This window comes from Staurois parvus, unplaced genomic scaffold (assembly GCF_062004578.1).
Source record: "Staurois parvus isolate SC_StPar_1 unplaced genomic scaffold, SC_StPar_1.0 ptg000668l, whole genome shotgun sequence".
Taxonomy (NCBI): domain Eukaryota; kingdom Metazoa; phylum Chordata; class Amphibia; order Anura; family Ranidae; genus Staurois; species Staurois parvus.
The window spans coordinates 2,449,708-2,471,229 of NW_028318464.1; the positions used below are offsets into that span (position 1 = coordinate 2,449,708).

General features: G+C 47.7%; 1 protein-coding gene across 2 annotated transcripts; it reads left to right on the forward strand.

The window, feature by feature from the left end:
- The first annotated feature begins 4,821 nt into the window (after positions 1–4,821).
- LOC149447837 (DNA-directed RNA polymerases I and III subunit RPAC2-like) lies at positions 4,822–21,522 on the forward strand. 2 transcript variants are annotated; one of them, XM_089651942.1, is made up of 5 exons: positions 4,822–4,937; positions 13,503–13,600; positions 13,693–13,769; positions 16,539–16,621; positions 21,154–21,522. In XM_089651942.1, the coding sequence occupies exons 1-5, from the start codon at positions 4,899–4,901 to the stop codon at positions 21,199–21,201; spliced, it is 345 nt and encodes a 114-aa protein (XP_089508068.1). In that variant the 5' UTR covers positions 4,822–4,898; the 3' UTR covers positions 21,202–21,522. The 2 variants fall into 2 exon arrangements, with proteins under 2 accessions (XP_089508068.1, XP_089508067.1); XM_089651941.1 differs by having other exon boundaries at positions 4,873–4,958.

Consider the following 21,522-nt stretch of genomic DNA (forward strand, 5'->3'; position numbering starts at 1 on the left):
CTGTTTATCTATCTTTGAAACATTGATATTCAATATCTCTGACTTCAAGGGGTTAATTTTCAAATTTGATAATGCTCCATAGTATTTTAAAGTTTTCATTAGATTGGGTATTGTTACTCTGGGATTTTTATATCAAGTAGCATATCATCTGCGTACGCCGCTACTCCTATAGAGAAACCCTTTATGTCTTTGTTCTTACGCACCGTCGCTAAAAGCAGTTCCAATGATATGACAAAAAGTAAGGAAGATAGTGGACATCCCTGTCTAGTTCCATTGTACATTTTGAAAGGCTGTGACAGCGAGCCATTAGCTTTGATCATTGCTGAGGGGGAACTATATAACGTTTTGATCCATTGTATCATCTTGGGTTCAATTCCCAAAATTTCCAATGTATCCATCATAAATCCCCAGTCTACCCTATTAAAGGCTTTTTCTGCATCGATCGATAACACCATCGCCATAGAGTTCTCTTTCTTGCTTTTTTGCAGAAGTAGTGATCTTATTCCGTTATCCTTTCCCTCTCTCCCTGGGATAAAACACACTTGATCTAGATGAATCAATTCAGATATCAACCCTTTCATCCTATTTGCTAGGACCTTTGCGTATAATTTTGTGTCTATATTCAACAGCGAGATAGGTCTGTAACTAGTGCAATGGGATGCATCTTTCCTCTACTTGGGTATAATTGTGATATGTGCCTGCAATGACTCCTCTCTCATTTCTGCTCCCTCCCCTAATGCATTCATATACCTACACATCTTAGGCACAAGTTGATCTTTAAATTTCCTATAATATCTCAGTGTAAATCCATCTGGCCTGGGACTCCTGCCACTGCATTCTATAATGCTATATGAATTTCCTCTTGCGATATAGGTTTATCTAAGACTGCTAATCTTCCTTCCTCTAATCTAGGTAATATGGCCTCTTTTAGATATGCCTGTGCACAATGCACATGGTACACAGGAGGCTCCCCCCAATGCACGTGGTACACAGAAGGCTCCCCCCAATGCACGTGGTACACAGGAGGTGCCCCACTATGTCACCTCCCCGTGTCACCCTTCACCCCTATGACATCTCCTTCGTGTCACGCTGTACCCTTATGTCACCTCCCCCGTCACCCTGTACCCCATGTCACTTCCCCTGTGTCACCCTGTACCGCTGTCAGATCCCTGTGTCACCCTGTACCCCTATGTCACTTCCTGTGTCACCCTGTACCCCTGTCACCCCACGTGTCACCCTGTACCGCTGTCACCTTCCCCGTGTCACCCTGTACCCCTATGACACCTTGTACTGCTGTCACCTCCCCATTGTCACCCTGTACCCCTAAGTCACCCTGTACCACTGTCACCTCCCCCGTGTCACTCTGTACCCCTATGTCACCTCCACCATGTCACCCTGTACCCCTATATCACCCCATGTCACTGTGTACCACTGTCACCTCCCCCGTGTCACTCTGTACCCCATGTCACGTCCCCTGTGTCACCCTGTACTGCTGTCACTTCTCCCGTGTCACCCTGTACCCCTATGTCATCCTGTACTGGTCACCTCCCCCGTGTCACCCTGTACCCCATGTCACTTCCCCTGTGTCACTCTGTACCCGTCACCCGTTTCACCCTGTATCGCTGCCACCTCCCTCGTCACCCTATGTCACTTCCCCTGTATCCCCCACCCCCAATGCACATGGTACACCTGAGCCTCCCCCCAGTGCACGTGGTACACATGAGCCTTCCTCCCCAATGCACGTGGTACACATGAGCCGTCCCCCCCAATGCACGTGGTACACATAAGCCCCCCCAATGCACGTGGTACACATGAGCCCCCAATGCACGTGCTACACAGGAGACCCCCCAATGCACGTGGTACACGAGCCCCCCAATGAACGGGCTACATAGGAGGCCCCCCAATGCACGTGCTACACAGGAGGCCCCCCAATGCACGTGGTACACAGGTGGCCTCCCCAATGCACGTGCTACACAGGAGGCCCCCCAATGCACGTGGAACACAGAAGGAGCCCCCCCAATGCACGTGGTACACAGGAGGCTCCCCCCCAATGCACATGGTACACAGGAGGTTCATCCAATGCACGTGGTACACAGGAGGCTCCCCCCAATGCACGTGGTACACAGGAGGCGCCCCACTATGTCACCTCCCCGTGTCACCCTGCACCTCTATGACATCTCCCCCGTGTCACGCTGTACCCCTATGTCACCTCCCCCGTCACCCTGTACCCCATGTCACTTCCCCTGTGTTACTGTGGACCGCTGTCAGATCCCCAGTGTCACCCTGTACCCCTATGTCACTTCCCGTCACCCTGTACCCCTGTCACCCCACGTGTCACCCTGTACCGCTGTCACCTTCCCCGTGTCACCCTGTACCCCTATGTCACCTTGTACCGCTGTCACCTCCCCATTGTCACCCTGTACCCCTAAGTCACCCTGTACCGCTGTCACCTCCCCGTGTCACTCTGTACCCCTATGTCACCCCATGTCACCGTGTACCGCTGTCACCTCCCCCGTGTCACCCTGTACCCCATTTCACGTCCCCTGTACTGCTGTCACTTCCCCCGTGTCACTCTGTACCCCTATGTCATCCTGTACTGGTCACCTCCCCCGTGTCACCCTGTACCCCATTTCACGTCCCCTGTACTGCTGTCACTTCCCCCGTGTCACTCTGTACCCCTATGTCATCCTGTACTGGTCACCTCCCCCGTGTCACCCTGTACCCCATGTCACTTTCCCTGTGTCACCCTGTACCCGTCACCCCACGTTTCACCCTGTAACGCTGCAACCTCCCCCCTGTCACCCTATCTCACTTACTGTGTATCCCCCACCCCCAATGCACGTGGTACACCTGAGCCTACCCCCAGTGCACGTGGTACACATGAGCCTCCCCCCCAATGCACGTGGTACACATGAACCTTCCCAATGCACGTGGTACACGAGCCTTCCCCCCCAATGCATGTGGTACACATAAGCCCCCCCAATGCACGTCGTACACATGAGCCCCCCAATGCACATGCTATACAGGAAACCCCCCAATGCATGTGGTACACGAGCCCCCCAATGCACGTGCTACACAGGAGGCTCCCCAATGCACGTGCTACACAGGAGGCTCCCCCAATGCACGTGCTACACAGAAGGAGCCCCCCAATGCACGTGGTACACAGGAGGCTCCCCCCCAATGCACATGGTACACAGGAGGCTCCCCCCAATGCACATGGTACACAGGAGGCTCCCCCCAATGCACATGATACACAGGAGGCTCCCCCAATGCACGTGGTGCACAGGAGGCGCCCCACTATGTCACCTCCCTGTGTCACCCTGCACCCCTATGAAATCTCCCCCGTGTCATGCTGTACCCCTATGTCACCTCCCCTATCTCCCTGTACCCCATGTCACTTCCCCTGTGTCACCCTGTACCGCTGTCAGATCCCGTGTCAACCTGTACCCCTATGTCAACCTACGTGTCACCCTGTACCACTGTTACCTTCCCCATGTCTCCCTGTACCCCTGTGTCACCTTGTACCGCTGTCACCTCCCCATTGTCACCCTGTAATGCTGTCACCTCCCCCGTGTCACTCTGTACCTCTATGTCACTTCCCCTGTGTCACCCTGTACACCTAAGTCACCTCCCCCATGTCACCCTGTACCGGTCACCTCCCCCGTGTCACTCTGTACCTCTATGTCACTTCCCCCGTGTCACTCTGTACCTCTATGTCACTTCCCCCGTGTCACTCTGTACCTCTATGTCACCTCCCCCATGTCACCCTGTACCGGTCACCTCCCCCGTGTCACTCTGTACCTCTATGTCACTTCCCCTGTGTCACCCTGTACACCTATGTCACCTCCCCCATGTCACCCTGTACCGGTCACCTCCCCCGTGTCACTCTGTACCTCTATGTCACTTCCCCCGTGTCACTCTGTACCTCTATGTCACTTCCCCCGTGTCACTCTGTACCTCTATGTCACCTCCCCCATGTCACCCTGTACCGGTCACCTCCCCCGTGTCACTCTGTACCTCTATGTCACTTCCCCTGTGTCACCCTGTACACCTATGTCACCTCCCCCATGTCACCCTGTACCGGTCACCTCCCCCGTGTCACCCTGTACCCCTATGTCACCATGTACCGCTGTCACTTCCCCATGTCATCCTGTACCCCTATGTCACTTCCCGTGTCACCTTGCACCCCTATTTCACCCTGTACCGCTGTCACCTCCCCCATGCCACCCTATGTCATCCGTGTCACCCTGTACCGCTGTCACCTCCCCCGTTTCACCCTGTACCCCTATGACATCTTCCCCGTGTCACCCCGTACCCCTATGTCACCCCACAACCCTGACATCTCCCCCGTGTCACCCTGTACCCCTATGTTACTCCAGGTGTCACCCTGTACCGCTGTCACCTCCCCCGTGTCACCCTGCACCCCTATGACATCTTCCCGTGTCACCCTGTACCCCTATGTCACTCCACGTGTCACCCTGCACCCCTGTGACATCTCCCCCGTGCCACCCGGTACCCCTATGTCACTCCGTGTCACCCCGTACCGCTGTCACATCCCCCGTGCCACCCTGTACCCCTATGACATCTCCCCCGTGTCACCCTGTACCTCTATGTCACTCCTCGTGTCACCCTGTACCGCTGTTACCTCCTCCGTGCCACCCTGCACCCCTATGTCACCCTGTACCGCTGTCACCTCCCCATGTCACCCTGTACCCCTATGTCACCTCCCCGTGTCAGCTTGCACTACTATGTCATCTCCGACAGAACACACAATCACAGTCCTTAACTCCGCCTCCTCCGTTAATCTCTGTTTACACGCATTACGCTCCTCCCTTTCTGTTGATGTGACTTCCGGGTCCTCCTCGTGGTTGGCAGCTAGCCGGTACCAGAGAGGAAGCATGGCGGCCGGAGCGGAGAAGCAGCCGGTGCTGGAGATGGTAGGAGGAGAGGGGTTTGTGGTATGAAATGTCTCTGGATTGGAAGCTTTGTACTGCGGCCGTGTCACAGTGTGTTCTGTAATGTCCTCCCTGATGTCATATCTCTCATCCTTCAGTGTTCTGCTGACACCATGAGCGCCCCCCCCTCCAATACACAAGGTATACATAAGACCCCTCTCTTTCCCATACACGTGAACCCCCCCGATACACAAGGTATACATAAGATCCCCCCCATACACAAGGTATACATAAGATCCCCCCGATACACAAGGTATACATAAGTTCCCCCCCCATACACAATGTATACATAAGATCCCCCCCGATACACAAGGTATACATAAGATCCCCCCCCCCATACACAAGGTATACATAAGATCCCCCCCCCATACACAAGGTATACATAAGATCCCCCCCGATACACAAGGTATACATAAGATCCCCCCCATACACAAGGTATACATAAGATCCCCCCCGATACACAAGGTATACATAAGATCCCCCCCCGATACACAAGGTATACATAAGATCCCCCCCCCTCCCGATACACAAGGTATACATAAAATCCATACACAAGGTATACATAAGATCCCCCCCGATACACAAGGTATACATAAGATCCCCCCCCCCGATACACAAGGTATACATAAGATCCCCCCCCCCTCCCCGATACACAAGGTATACATAAAATCCCCCCCCTCCCCGATACACAAGGTATGCATAAGATCCCCCCTCCCGGATACACAAGGTATGCTTAAGACCCCCCCCCCCCTCCGATACACAAGGTATGCATAAGATCCCCCCACTCCCAGATACACAAGGTATAAATAAGATCCCCCCCTCCTTTCCCATACACGTGAACCCCTCCTCCCCAATGCACAAGGTATAGATGTGACCCCCCCCCCCAATCAACACAAGGTGCACATAACAGTGCACCCCCTAATACACAAGCTACATATAAGGCCCCCCCACCCCAATGCACGTGGTACACATGAGCCCCCCCTACCCCAATGCACGTGGTACACATGAGCCCCCCCCACCCCAATGCACATGGTACACATGAGCCCCCCCCACCCCAATGCACGTGGTACACATGAGCCCACCCCAATGCACGTGGTACACATGAGCCCACCCCAATGCACGTGGTACACATGAGCCCACCCCAATGCACGTGGTACACATGAGCCCACCCCAATGCACGTGGTACACATGAGCCCACCCCAATGCACGTGGTACACATGAGCCCCACCCCAATGCACGTGGTACACATGAGCCCCACCCCAATGCACGTGGTACACATGAGCCCCACCCCAATGCACGTGGTACACATGAGCCCCACCCCAATGCACGTGGTACACATGAGCCCCACCCCAATGCACGTGGTACACATGAGCCCCACCCCAATGCACGTGGTACACATGAGCCCCACCCCAATGCACGTAGTACACATGAGCCCCACCCCAATGCACGTGGTACACATGAGTCCCCTCACCCTCAATGCACTTGGTACACATGAGCCCCCCCTACCCCCAATGCACGTGGTACACTTGAGCCTTCCCCCCCCAATGCACGTGGTACACTTGAGCCTTCCCCCCCCCAATGCACGTGGTACACTTGAGCCTTCCCCCCCAAAGCACGTGGTACACATGAGCCTTCCCCCCCAATGCACGTGGTAAACATGAGCCTCCCCCCCCCATGCACGTGGTACACATGAGCCTTCCCCCCCCCAATTCACGTGGTACACATGAGCCTCCCCCCCCAATTCACGTGGTACACATGAGCCTCCCCCCCAATGCACGTGGTACACATGAGCCTTCCCCCCCAAGCACGTGGTACACATGAGCCTTCCCCCCCATGCACGTGGTACACATGAGCCTCCCCCCCCCCATGCACGTGGTACACATGAGCCTCCCCCCCCAATGCACGTGGTACACTTGAGCCTTCCCCCCAATGCACGTGGTACACATGAGCCTTCCCCCCCAATGCACGTGGTACACATGAGCCTTCCCCCCCCAATGCACGTGGTACACATGAGCCTTCCCCCCCCCAATGCACGTGGTACACATGAGCCTCCCCCCCCCCCCCAATGCACGTGGTACACATGAGCCTTCCCCCCCAATGCACGTGGTAAACATGAGCCTCCCCCCCCATGCACGTGGTACACATGAGCCTTCCCCCCCCCCCCAATGCACGTGGTACACATGAGCCTTCCCCCCCCCCCATGCACGTGGTACACATGAGCCTCCCCTCCCCCATGCACGTGGTACACATGAGCCTCCCCTCCCCCATGCACGTGGTACACATGAGCCTCCCCTCCCCCATGCACGTGGTACACATGAGCCCCCACCCCCCAATACATGTTGTACACATGAGCCCATATAGTAAAACTATATTTTTCACTTTTGGTTATAAAAAATATCCAATAAACTCAGTCATATATTTAGGCCAAAATGTATTCTGCTACATGTCTTTGGTAAGAAAAAAATCCCAATACATGTAAATTAATTGGTTTGTGTGACAGTTATTGTGTCTACAAACTGGTATATATATTGGAATTTACACCACTTTTACTGTCTGACTACCTATCACATTTCTTGAGGTGCTGAAATGCCAGGGCAGTACAACCCCCCCCCCTCAAATGACGCCTTTTTGGAAAGTAGACACCCCAAGGATTTTTCAGGCATGTTGAGTCCATGGAATATTTTATTTTTTGCCACAAATTTTCTGAAAATTATTTTTTTTTTTACACAAAGTTGTCACTTAAATGATATATTGCTCATTAAACTAAACAATATGATAGTGTGACGAGAACACACCTATCTGAAAAAGAAGGTTTCTAAGTAATCCACGCGGAGTAGTATGAATTCAAATGAATTTAACAATACTTTATTTGATCACATAGATCATAGGGAGGTTAAACATGAGCACAGTGTACATATGAAAAAAATAAAATCATGTTAAAAAACACTTAGCGTCTTCAATTTAGGGTCATCTTAGCCAACAGAGCACCATATAAGGCAGAGTAGTGTAATGATGAAATAATTATCCTGGATTTCCGTAGGTTTCCTGCTTAATATTTGTGTGAGCCGTGTATTCAGTGGGTGTGTTCCCAATATATGTCAGGGACCTCCTGGAATGTACAAGCTGGAACACAAAAATACATGGTATGTATCTAGCAATATGGAAACCAAATCACATCCAAAATTAACCAGACCTCCCTCCACAATAGTCAATGGATACTGCTGTTACCTTCTCAAAGGTGAAACTATCATACCCGCCTCTCAAGTGTAGGGACTTCCTGGATAGCCACCCCAAATGGAACAAGGTCCACAGTACCAAATGATTCTGAGGATATACATAGAAAAAAATTAAATGTGTAGATCTTGGGCATCAGGTAACCCCGAAAACAAAACACATATAAAAATGTGGATATATTACCATCAATGAGGATCAAGAAGACTCTTGTCGACTTGAACTAAGATCAGGTCCTTGATGCTTTTTCAAAGATGTATATGGGGGTGAGGGACCAGGTATACACGATGCGTGGATTTCAAGCACATATGATGTGTATATAGCATATAGCAGGCCGTAGATACCTGAGTTTAATATACCCAATGAAGGGTTTCCAAAAATTGCTCAATTTGAGAAGGTTATTTGCGGTTTTATAAGGATGTGGCTATGTCACAGCAAAAAATACCTGAGTAGGTTAGCGTATATATATATATATATATATATATATATGTAGATTCTCCTCCTGAGAGGAATTCCAAAAAATTCCCAGAGTATACAGGGTAAATTAGGCCCATGAAGCATGCCCTATTAACGCCATGTAGGCTCTGTAAATCTCAACAGCCGTAAGCTTTTAAGTAACTTGCCACCGGTGGAAGATATGTTTCCCTGAGGGATTGCCGTTTGCGAACCGCTGTGATAATAGCCCACTGGTAGTTCTCAAAAGGTCTAGGGCCTACCTAACAGGGAGCTGTGACACCCACCTCGTGGGCGCCGCACCCTGTGAAGATGCCGAGCGTAGTGACGTCAATACGTTGACGCGTTTCGTCCGCCAATCACCGCAATCACCGCCAATCTGACGAAGTCTGCGGTGATTGGCGGACGAAACGCGTCAACGTATTGACGTCACTACGCTCGGCGTCTTCACAGGGTGCGGCGCCCACGAGGTGGGAAGGAACGGCGGTGTCACAGCTCCCTGTTAGGTAGGCCCTAGACCTTTTGACATATCAGGGCCAATGTTAGAAGTTTGTCAGGGGCGTGGTCTTGGCATGGACGGCCGAGGACGTGTGATCACCAAGCTCCCAGCCTGAGGCGCCCCTATAGCAGTCCTACTATCCCTTACCCCACATTGAAACAACTCTGATAACTACTGGGGAGCATGACACTCACTGACTACTGATCTCACTTACCCGACTGGAAGATGGAGCGATATCTTCGGCTGAGTACACAGTCGGTATCTATGCCATCGGGATCCAAGATGGCGCCAGCTCCTGCTGCCAAGGCCTCTACTCCTGAGGGTTCCAGGTCGCCCTCCTCCTATGATCAAGATGCTTCACGTGACTTACCTCCATTCTCTCCGCTGAGTGATCTCTCTCCATGGCTGCCACGGTCGCTGCTCACATTCTGTGCGGTCTTGGAGGAATCTTACTTTTTGGATGTCGGCCTATCTGCAACATCTGCCTCTCCTACATCTGACGGGGAACACGGTCTCGGCCAGCCTGCGGATGGCTTGCTCCGGGCCACAGCGAGTGCTACCCCTGGGGACAAGTTACCGGGTGGTCCCTTGCCTACCCCGCTCTCTGATCAAAACCCTGTGGGCCTTCATTCAACAGTTGCCCATGAGGGCGGATTTTGAGGCCTTAGCTAACTGTGTCAAATCTGCTCTCAGAGGGGAATTACAGGTGCTTTGACAAGAAATCTCAGACATTGATTCTAGAATGACAGGGGTTGAGCAGAGCCATGAAGCTGCGTAGCACACACTTGACCACCTTCAGGTGGCGCAATCTAATCTGTCCAACCAGGCCTGGCCTTGGCAGACTGCCCACATAATGTATTATGCCGCCTACACTTCTACTGCCTTAAAAAAGAGATATTACAACAGGCCTGGAGAGTGGGTGTATTAGAGTTTGATGGTGCCTCGATTCATCTACTTACTGATATTTCTAGGAAAACATTGCTAATGCGTAGGTCTCTGGAACCACTTCTTGACCGAATTCTGGAACTAGGGATGTCATACAAGTGGGGTTATCCTTTTCGTCTCATAGTGCGCAAGGGCAACCGTACTTTCCGGTGCGCCAACTGTCTGATCTGCCAGCATTAATTGCCTTTGCATAAATCCCCTTCCGGTTCCCAACTGGCTCACTTTTAATGCCACACTAGACCCCCCTGAGCAATCATGCCAAAGCCAGCCTCAGAGTTTGCGCAAATCACAGATCCAAAAGAAATCAACAGTAAGCAACTCACCACGAGGAACTGCTCAGATGACTCTGGGTCAAGTTGCTAAACCTTTCAATATGTAGACTTACTCATCAGGAATGGATAGCTAGAGCATGCCATCTTGGTATCCAAGATGTTAAATCTGCCACCCTACCTGAAGTAAACCTTCAGAGTGGTTTGGGATACATGAGCTACTTGTATGGCCCTGTACTTGTCTCCTGAAGTTTCAGGGGCCTTGATACAGGAATACTTCTTCAGCCTACCTTCGGGTTTTCTGTTACGGGCCAATTGGGCTTCGTACCCTTCTATGCAAATGTCTACTAACCAGTGACGCTGATATTGTAAATATGGTCTGGTTCATTACTGTTTTCAAACTTTATACTTTGGACAGCTTTCCATGTCCGATGAGACTGACCATAGGTCACCTGCCCTTCGCCCTTGCTTTGATGGACTCCGCATTCTTTCATCATGCCCAACTGAAACTTTTACGTGCACCCTTTTTCCTTCGACCCACGGGGTGGGCACCAGCTGGTACTGTCTTTGCATGCTCAGGTCCCAAAATCTTATACAGCTGGCGAGGCTTTCAATTATCGCATTTCTTAAGCACCCTCCCCAGATCGCAAATGTTTCAGAAGCCGCTTACCACGTTTGAGGAGCTTTGCCTGGGAGAAAAGCCGATCCGAAAACATTATTGATCTCTTATCAATACTTTTTATCCTTACATGCTAGATCGGACCCATCGTTCCTTACAAAGTGGGAATCAGATTTGCAGACCACTTTCTCTGATCAGCAAAAAGAACGGATCCTCTTCTTGCACACTTCGTTGTGCAGCAAGTATCAGGAAACAACATATAAAATAGTCACTAGGCGGTACAGGACCTCTTCGATTCTAGCTAGAATATTTCCTCAGGAAACTGATCAATGCTGGAGATGTAATGCTCACTTGGGCACACTTTTCCACATCTTCTGGGAGTGTCTGGCATTACGTCCATATTGGCAGCAAGTCTTGCATTTTATACACAAATTTACTGACATTTCCCTATTAGAAGACCCAGCAGCAATTCTACTAAATTTGACCCCCCCCTCTAAGAAAAAATACCACAAATCTCTACTTAAACATCTATTAAATGTGGCAAGCGCCCGTATTCCAGCTATGTGGAAACAACAAACCCCCCCACTATATCTCAATGGTTCTCCAGAGTGAACGCTATAGAGAGCATGGAGTACATGGCCTCTGTTCTTCAGGGAAAGTCGGAAGACCACCGGACCGGATGGTTTATTGGGACCGGTTTCGCTTCTCCGATGAATATGCTCAGTACATCTAAATCCTTAACCCCCTGATATTGCATCGGTGTGTTGTAACGTCTACCACTATCTCCCTCTGTCCTCATCAGCTCTATTCCCATTCCAGCTCTACGCCTCCCCATTTTCCCCTTAACCCCTCCCTTTTTTTCTCCTCGTTCTCTTGTTTGCTTTCTCTTCCTAATTTATACTAAAAATTCCTTATTGCACACTTCCTTCCTAGGTGACGATTTAAAAATTTCTACAGGTTACCAGTTTAGAGTTACGGAGGAGATCTGGTGCTAGAATTATTTCTCTCACTCTGATGTTCATGGCGATACCTCACAAGTGCGATTTGAACACAGTTTACATATGTGGATGTGACCCACGTATGCGTTCACCACTGCGCACGAGCATGGGGTGGACAGGGGTGCTTTAAAAAATGCCTTGTTTACATTAGGCCAGAACCGGAAGTGATATAATGACGTTGCTCCAGTCCTCCTAGGCCATAGAGCTAAGTGGAGGCCACCTTTCCTCCACTCATCTCTATACCCAGCCACCACAATGCTCAGATCGGTTCTCTGGCTCATCGATCATCCAAGTAAGCCCGAGAACCACTGAAAAGGGGGGGTCGCACCAAGTGAATCCGCCTCTTAGACCACTTTTAGCAGAAAAGGAATTGCTGGCTGAAAAGAACAATACCGGGGTTATGGCACATCGCTGCAGCCATATCCCCGCTATATCACTTCCAACTGAGGATGTATTTTTACTATGGCCCAGTTGGGAAGTGGTTAAAGTGCTCTTAACATTTGAAGTCTTGCCCATAAAGGGGACTTTATTGCTCCTTGTGTCCCTGTTAGGAAATTATATTTCTGTTCTATAACACACATCAAATAGGATGGGGGAAATTCCCTTCTGTTGTCTGACACAGATGTCATCAAAATGGGAAGTAAGGGGACATCTCTGCAGTGAAGAACACAGACAGCAATAAAAAGTTGACAGATTCAAAATTCTGCTTCCCTGTATCCAAAACTGAAGAAAATGGTCTTAGAGACACGATAGGGCTCATTCATGTTTAGAATGTACATTAATCACACATGGCATTAAGGCTGCCCATTCTTTTGAGTGGTCAGCCAATGCACCAAAAAGCATCTTTTTTTCTTTCCCCCTTTGGACATGGCACCACAGTGCACAGTAGTTGGGGCTTGCTGTAAGGCCTGTGAATCCAAAGCTGCATTTGCACCTGGGGTACCAATAAATATAAATGGCCCCGGGACACATTGTAAACAGATGTTTTTATTGGCCACTAGGTGGCACTAATAGGCTGCAACAAGATAACAGATCACTTTATCCAAGGCATGCTGTATAGTGTGATGTTTGTTTTTACATTGTGGGGAAGATTTACTAAAACTAAACAAACAGGAAGCTGATTAAATTTCTATGCAGAGTTGTGCACTGCAGTTTTCCTAAATCAACCCTTGTGTATCAGCATTGGTGACAGCAGGAAGTGAGAGGAAATCTTCCAGTTGGGAAAATGGCAATAAAAAGCTGACCGTTATTCTTACCTTTTCTCCACTCAATCAAAAATGAAAAAGAATTGTTTAGACTTCTAAGTTTTTAGGTGCTGTAGGAGAGGACTTTTCATGTTGTCGCTCACTGTAACTGAGCCTGTCTCTGGTATTTTTCCTGCAGGAGGATCAGTAGGTAATGCTAGAATAGCAGCGTTTTTCACAAACATGGTAAATCAGTATTACAGGTGCCTGGCTTTTTTTGAACATCTTATGGAGTGGGAAGATGATAAATTGTATATAACAATTGGGTTTTTTTTTTTTTTCTTTAAAGGTCCAGGCCAATGGAATGGATGAATCATGTGTAACGTTCGTCTTACATGAAGAAGATCACACTTTAGGAAATGCTCTGCGTTACATGGTCATGAAGAAGTGAGTAGTATTTCTTATTTATGTGAAGCACAATTTTTAGAGATTTCCACCTATTAGCAGAATCCGATCTTTGTCTGTTTTATTGTCTATAGCCCAGAAGTGGAGTTCTGTGGGTACAGCATCACTCATCCTTCTGAAAGCAAAATCAATTTCCGCATCCAGACTCGAAGTACGTAACAAATTTATGAGGAACAAGGTCTTGTCTACTATATAATGTCTACTATATTGTGATCTTTAAAACAAGCCTGTTAGAGAGGATGACAGTTGGTACTCAGCATATGATACAGGGGTGTGGAAATTTTGATAAAACTACTTGTCCAGGTACTAAATCAGTGCCCCAATCTACTTGTCTCTCTTGACAATCTACTTGTCCAGATAAAAAAAAAAAAAAATTGACCCAAAACCGCACTTAAATCGGAGATGCTTTTAGGAATGTCTGGGACTTTTAAAACACATGGGGCTTTATGGTGACTTAAACATGTTATATTTTTCACATTGCACTGTTTATCTCCTCCTCCCCTCCATGCCTGTCTCCAGCACCGCACCCAGGGACTAGTAGAGAGGGGAGAGACCTCACAGTGTAATGAGCACTGATTGGCTGCTACTCAGGAAAGGGGAGTGTCCAGCTTATCCTTTATTCCTTTTGCTGCCAGAGCCCTTTTTGCATTTTTTTGAACACGTATAAAAAAAAAATTTCAGGCCTGAAGATTACACACAGCCCCCAAAGATATATTTTCTGAAATCAGAGACCCTAGAGAATAAAATAGTGGTAGTTCCAATTTTTTATGTCACATATTACCACAAAATGTCAGTAAAAAATACAAGCAAGTTAATTTTAGGTCACAAAAAAAGCAAATTACCCTATTTTTTGTAAAATATTAAAGAGGAGGTTACAGTGAGTAAATATATATCCAACATGTCAAAACCTTAATTTTGCATGTGCTCGTGAAATGGCAATGAACTTCAGTAACCTATATTTTCTATAGGTGACATTTTTAAAGCCCCTATAAGTCATCAGTGTAGTGATATGGAGGAGGTCTGCTGCTAGAATTATTGCTCTCATTCTAGTGTGCACGACGATATGTAACATGCATTGCAATCAACGTTTGCATGTGTAGGTGCCCCAATGTGTGCTTTTACATTTGTATGTGCGTATATGTGTGGGGAGGGCCCTCAAATTTTTTAATTTTTTTTTTTTGGGGGGGGGGATGTTATGTGCTTGGGTGTAACTTTGATGTTTTACAATTATTTTTTTTTTTCATCACATAGGGGACTTGTCCCCTATGTGATGATTTTTGGTGACAAGTTCTCTTTATTGAGACATCTAAAAGACCCTGGATGTCTCCCCTGTGTCCCCTGTGCACATCACACTGCATTACATTCTTTCCCGGCCTCTATGGCCGGGAAATCTTTCATTGGGGACCTGGAAGTGACATCATAACGTCACTTCCGAGTCAGGATAAGAAGGGGAGGGGAGCAGATGTGTCCGTCTCTTCCCTCCCCTTCTTTAGCCAACGGCAGTGAGCCGGTCCTGGGCCCGCAGATGGGCCGGCGGAGCCCGGGAGACAGTGGACGGATGCTGGCACTGTGTGGAGGCAATCCGCGAATGCTTCCAGCTGACAGGTTAGCCCTTGCTGCTTGCTAAGGGATAACAAAAAAAACTACCTGCCCGGTGCCCGGAACTACATGTCCCGGGCATCAGGCGATACAAATTCAACATCCAAGTGATAAAAACTATGATGCAAGAAGCTATATAAGCAATATACAATTCTCAACTTCTCTCAAACTTTGGCTGCACCACCTGAGTATACCTATTTACCAGTGTGGGTATCCATTGCATAAAGTAGCAGTAGAAAGGCACACGGTGGTGTGGCTGTAACAGTCAGATTCAGTTCAAGGCAACTTCAGATAAGAAAAACAAAGCAGAAAGCCTGCAGAATGATAACATTTTAATGTTGAATTTTTTTCTGCCTATATTTGCCTTCCTTGGTTCCTTTTTTCTGCCTTTATCAATATACTAATTAAAAAAACAACTTTGTTTTCTTAGTATACCTTATTTTAGACTCGGTGAGCTTCTGTGCTTCTCTATGCAATGCCGCCAGATCATGGCTGCTGGCAGGGGTTTACAGGATGCTGTACAAACCTCCTAGCACCTTACGACAGTACTCCTCAAAAGCTCACAGTCCTGGTGCAGGCAGTGGGCTCTTTTTGGAGCAGTTATCAAAATGCCTTGGTGGGTGGGTGTCAGTCTGGAGGAGTGGGTGTTCTAGGCAGACTGCATTTGCATGCAGCCAACTCTAGGTAACACCCACATGTGATGTTGAGCCTCCAAGATTGAAATAATCTAAATCCAGTGAATGAAAGGGATGAGCAAGAGACAGTCAGGCTGAGGAGGAAATGAGATGGGCTCTATTTGACTCGCCACAGCTTATAATGCACATTGTGAGATGCTCTCATTATACAATAAAATCAAATAAGCCATATCAGTATGGGAGATGAGATTCTACAACTATGCAAAACTGAAAGTGAGACTATAATTCCGTTTTAAAACAAATGAATTAGATTCTTGCATAAGTCCAATGATGACGATCTCTTTTGAAGAAGTGAGCTGTGATTGCTCATTTGTATTTAAAGCTCTGGGACTGTTGATTCATACCTGCAGTGGATCAGTGATTCTCTGAGTGACTCAGTTTTGGCTGGTTCTCTTTAAGGAATGTGAGAAAATGAGATAATGTTCACCGAATGGATTGGTGCAGGGATCAGATTGGCTTTTTTTTCTGTAAAACCCTTTTAATTCCAAAAACATCCATTTACTCCAAAATCAGTAGTCACTCAAAAAGATTCCCATTTACCACAAACAGAAATAGGAGATCTAACCACTAGACTGTGTTGTCTCTGCACTGTGCTATATTTATTTTTTAATGGGCTCTGCTTTCAGATGGACTTCCTGCAGTCGAGCCATTCAGAAAAGGACTAACTGAACTCCTGGATGTCTGCCAGCATGTCTTGGATACATTTGAGGTATCCTATCTGGAAGCCTGACTGGGTGGGATGAGGACTGGATAAGACACTGCTGTAAAACCACTTGTTGTCACTACAGGTGTCTGCTGAGTTGACATTCCCATGGTGGCCTCCTTTCACCAGCTCTATCTGTACTAAAAATGTGTCCAAATGTGTCAGATCATGTCAGCGGGGCATCATTCTGACTCACACACAGCACAGACACACTACTATGCTCAACCTTCTTGCCTACTTAAAGTGGTTGTAAACCCTTGCATATACTTAGTGAAGTGACTGGCCTCAGATGATACACATAGATGAAACAAATCCTCCTACCTGAGATTTGAGAAACCAAGGGGCAGGGAACTGAAATTCAGAGCTCAGTGAGGAGAGCTCTGAGAGCTGATTGCAAGCAGGAACAGAGCAGAGGATGTCAATTTCTGGCTGTGTCTTCCCCTGTCACCATTATTTTCTTGTTGTCAGGAAAACTTGTCAGAAGTGACTCATTCTGATAGCAGAGGAACAAAGTGTCAGAGAGAAATTAAACTTTGTGCTCAGGATTGAGACAAGTACACACTATAGAGGGATATTTCATGTCTGAGGTTTACAATCACTTTAAAATTAAGTTGGGTACACATTGGGCCGAAAATGGTCTGTTTGGCAGGTACACACGGATCATGTGTCCGTTTGGCAGGAACACACACACTGGGTACACACGGACCATGTGTATAGTGCTTCTGTCGAACGGTCATGCTGGAAAGCCAGTATCCTCATGGCAGCCAAGGACTGCAAATGCTGATCAGTGTGTTCTGGCAGGGGGGCAGTGAGGGAAGAGAGGGGAAGTCCCCCTGTCAGAACACAGCACAGCGGGGGGAGAAAGCATGAACATCACTTGTATTAGTACAGTGATCTCTCGTGTGTACCCCACAAAAGGCTACTGCTTATGTACTTAGAGATCATGCCACTTGCTTGCAAAAATGATGCTGGAATAACCCTGCTATAGAAGAAGAGGAATACTTGCCTTTTAGGTGGGTGGAATTTTAAATCTTTGCTTTTTCAGACAACATGTCCCTGATTGGTGCTGTGGTTCCTCTCCAGACCCTTATTTCATTACTGCATTGGTGGGATGAATCATAGTATGCAGCAGGGGAAATGCAATCCAAACAGCTAGAGGGGCTGGATAGCAGTGGCAACTGTAGTTCATGGAGAAATTGATGATTTAGCACTCCAACTGCTTGCAAGGTAGATATTGCTTTCCTTAATTTTACAGGATTATTCTAATATAAATGGTGCAAGCTATTGACAGGGTTGGTTACTTTTTTGGGGGTACTTTATTTCCTAAAAGAGGCAACAAATGTCTAATTTCGCAGACAGTGACTTATTTTGTTCATAGAGCTCCTTATTTTTTATAGTTGCACCATACTTTACAAAATGAATCGTTAAAGTAGTTAGGCTTTGTTCACACCTCTGTGACTTGTAATGCAAATTTGGACACATAAAGTTGCATGACAAGTTGCAGCCCATTGTTTTCAGTGGCACCCATTCAGATCTATGCGACTTCGTGCCAGAGTGTGTAAAGACTTTGGAGTTGCACACGTGTGATCGTTGCCCAAGAAGATAATGTAAGAAGGATCGTAGGGCCATGCTTGTTTTGAGTTTGCAATCTTAAGAATACTAAGTGAATGCTGTATTGCAATATGTAAAGTACCTGCAGCGACCTCAGAAAGTGTGACGTGAGTCTCCAATGGACAGCCTACTGTCTTCTTGCTTTTAAATCTTGGGAGCACAGCAACACAATTTCAAGCCTTTTTATCTTAACAAATCAATTTGTGTTTTTGCTGTGTAAGCAGGGAGGTTGGCAGAGTCTTCTTCAGACTGGAAATCTCCCAGCAACAAGGACTGTTTATTACATGAGTACATCAGTTGCTGTAGAAAAGTTTCTTCATGCTGCTAATGAAGTGCAGATTTCAGTCATTTCAAAAGTCAGCAGATGCTGTATAGAATTTAAACGAACTGCTGAAACTGTGGCTTCCTTATGGTTTGTTACACAGTAGTCAAGATTTAGAACAGTTACAGCTTATGGCCATTCTGCAAAGCAGAATCCCACCAAAACTGATATGGTAGTAGGGTGAATCACATGCTGTGAAGAGACATTTACAAAGCTTTATGGTGATGCTGCACTTGCCATGCAAAGGATATAGGAAAAAGGCAGGAGAGTCAACCCACCATGATGCACCCATCATTGGAAGCCCAACTCAAAGTTTTTAAGGTGTGTGGGGCTTAGTTGTACTTGTACAATGGCTGCCTTATCGCAGCTTCTGTTCCTGAAATGATTGCATATGTAATGTTCATTTTTACTGCATAAGTACCCTTATTCTTCCCTAGATGAAGTGACCCCATAACCTCTAGGCAAAGTAACAGATTCACTTTACTGCAGGGGCCATATAGAATCCATACTTACCTTTCATCAGACTGAGAAATGGCCAATACTTCAGAGTAGCAGGAACATATGGCACTCCTTCTTGGAGCCTGAGATTTGCTACAAGGAGTGAGGCAGTGAGCATAGCCCTGTGTATATTTCAGCTTCTTTAGCAGACTTGCATAGGAATCTCTTGGTGTTCTGATGATGGCTTGGGTAACGAGGGCTACTGCAGCTTGCTTATCTCTTTTAACCACTTGCCTACCAGGCACTTATACCCCCTTCCTTACCAGGCCAATTTTCAGCTTTCAGCGCTGCCGCACTTTGATTGACAATTGCGCGGTCATGCAACATTGTACCCATATGAAATTTTGATAATTTTTTTCTCACAAATAGAGCTTTCTTTTGGTGGTATTTAATCGCCACTGGGCGCTTTACTTTTTGCGCTATAAATAAAAAAAGTGCAAAAAATTTGAAAAAAAAAAAAAAGTTTATTTGTTTCTTTTATAAAATTTTTCAAACAGGTATTTTTTCTCCTTCACTGATGTGCGTTGATGAGGCAGCACTGATGGGCACTGATAGGCGGCACTGATGGGCACTGATAGGCAGCACTAAAGGTCACTGATAGGCAGTACTAATGAGGTGGCACGGATAGGCGGCACTGATAGCACTAATTAGGGGTCACGGATAGGCGGCACTAATATGCAGCACTGATAGGCGGCACTGATAGGTGACACTGATTATGGGTACTGATAGACGGCACTGACTGGCATCACTGCTGGGCACTGACTGGCGGCACTGACTGGCACAACCCCTGGGCACTGACTGGCAGCACTGCTGGGCTGCACTGGTGGGTGGCACTGGTGGGTGGGCACAGGTGGGTGGCACTGGTGGGCACAGGTGGGTGGCACTGCTGGGCACAGGTGGGTGGCACTGCTGGGCACAGGTGGGTGGCACTGCTGGGCACAGGTGGGTGGCACTGCTGGGCACAGGTAGGTGGCACTGCAGAGTGGCACAGGTGGGGGCACTGCTGGGCACAGGTGGGGGCACTGCTGGGCACAGGTGGGGGCACTGCTGGGCACAGGTGGGTGCACTGCTGGGCACGGGTGGGCGGAGCTAGTGGGCGCACTGCTGGGCGGAACTTGCGGGTGTCACTGCTGGGCACTGATCATCAGGGCACTGATCATCAGTGCCCTGATGATCGGTGCCGATCCCCGCTCTGACAACTGCCGGTTCTCGGCAGTACTTTCCTCACGATCTGACAGCGTGAGGAAAGTGCAGCCAAGAACCGGCACTTGCATTTCCCTGTGATCAGCGTGTCATTGGACACCGCTGATCATGTGGTAAAAGGCCGCTGTGATTGGCCTTTTACCACATCACGTGATCAGCTGTGTACGTAGGACACAGCGATCACGGAGATCGCCGGGTGCGCGCCCCCTGGGGCGCGCAGGAGAGCGCGTTCTGGGAGGACGTCATATGACGTCCACCCAGAACTGGCCGGCCGCGGTGAAGCCGTCATTCGGCTATGCGCGGTCGGCAAGAGGTTAATATAAACCTGTTGCTTTGTAAGAAACTGAGATATAGGGCGCAAAAGATCAAATAGTCCTCAGAGTCAAGTCCAATATCATGTCCATAAAAAAAGATAGCACTAGGACCAGCTTATTCAGAAGCTGTAGCGAGCTCTGGAATGTAGACAGAGGAGGGAAGAAAAGTGCCTCCAAGTGCAGTATTAACCGCTTGCCTGCTGCCCTATAGCCGAAATACTGCTACAGGGTGGCAGGGCTGCGCAAAATCACGTATATATACATGATTTTGCATCTCCGGGTTGTGGGTGCACGAACCCTGCCCGCTCCACCATTGGAGGCTTCAAATGTCGGATCGCCAAGTATCACTGATTGGGGAGAGGTCTGCTTTGTATTGCTCTATATAGCAGCCTGTTTACAATTATTTACGTGTGAGTTGCTTTGCTCTTGTGTCCAAACAAATCTTATTAATACTGCACTTGGAGGCACTTTTCTTCCCTCTTCTGTCTACAAACCCGTTGCTTTGCAAAGGTTACGTTTGTCAGGAATAATTTCTTTCCGAATAACTGAAATGGCATGTTCTTACTGTTGTTTTTTTTTTTCCTTAACAGACCAGTATGAAGAATTACAATGACCAAAAAGAAACTACAATGGAATGACAATTATCCTTATCTATAGTTGTTTCCAATTTGTGTTATTCACTAAAATAAATATTTTTATAGTAAATGAAGCACTCCGGTCATATATTGGGTGCCCTAATAGAACACAACTTGAACGAATGCTGCGGCAAAGTGGATAAATGTAAATATTGTGGATACTGTGTATCTTTTGCTCGGTTGTCATTGATGTGAGTATGAAAGCACATTATTCCACAACATGCCAAGTAAAGGGGGACTTAAAGCAAAACTTTAGAGTATTTTCAGTGGTTACACCTTGTATTATTTTTTAATAAAAGTATCTATTGTAACATTTAGCAGAAA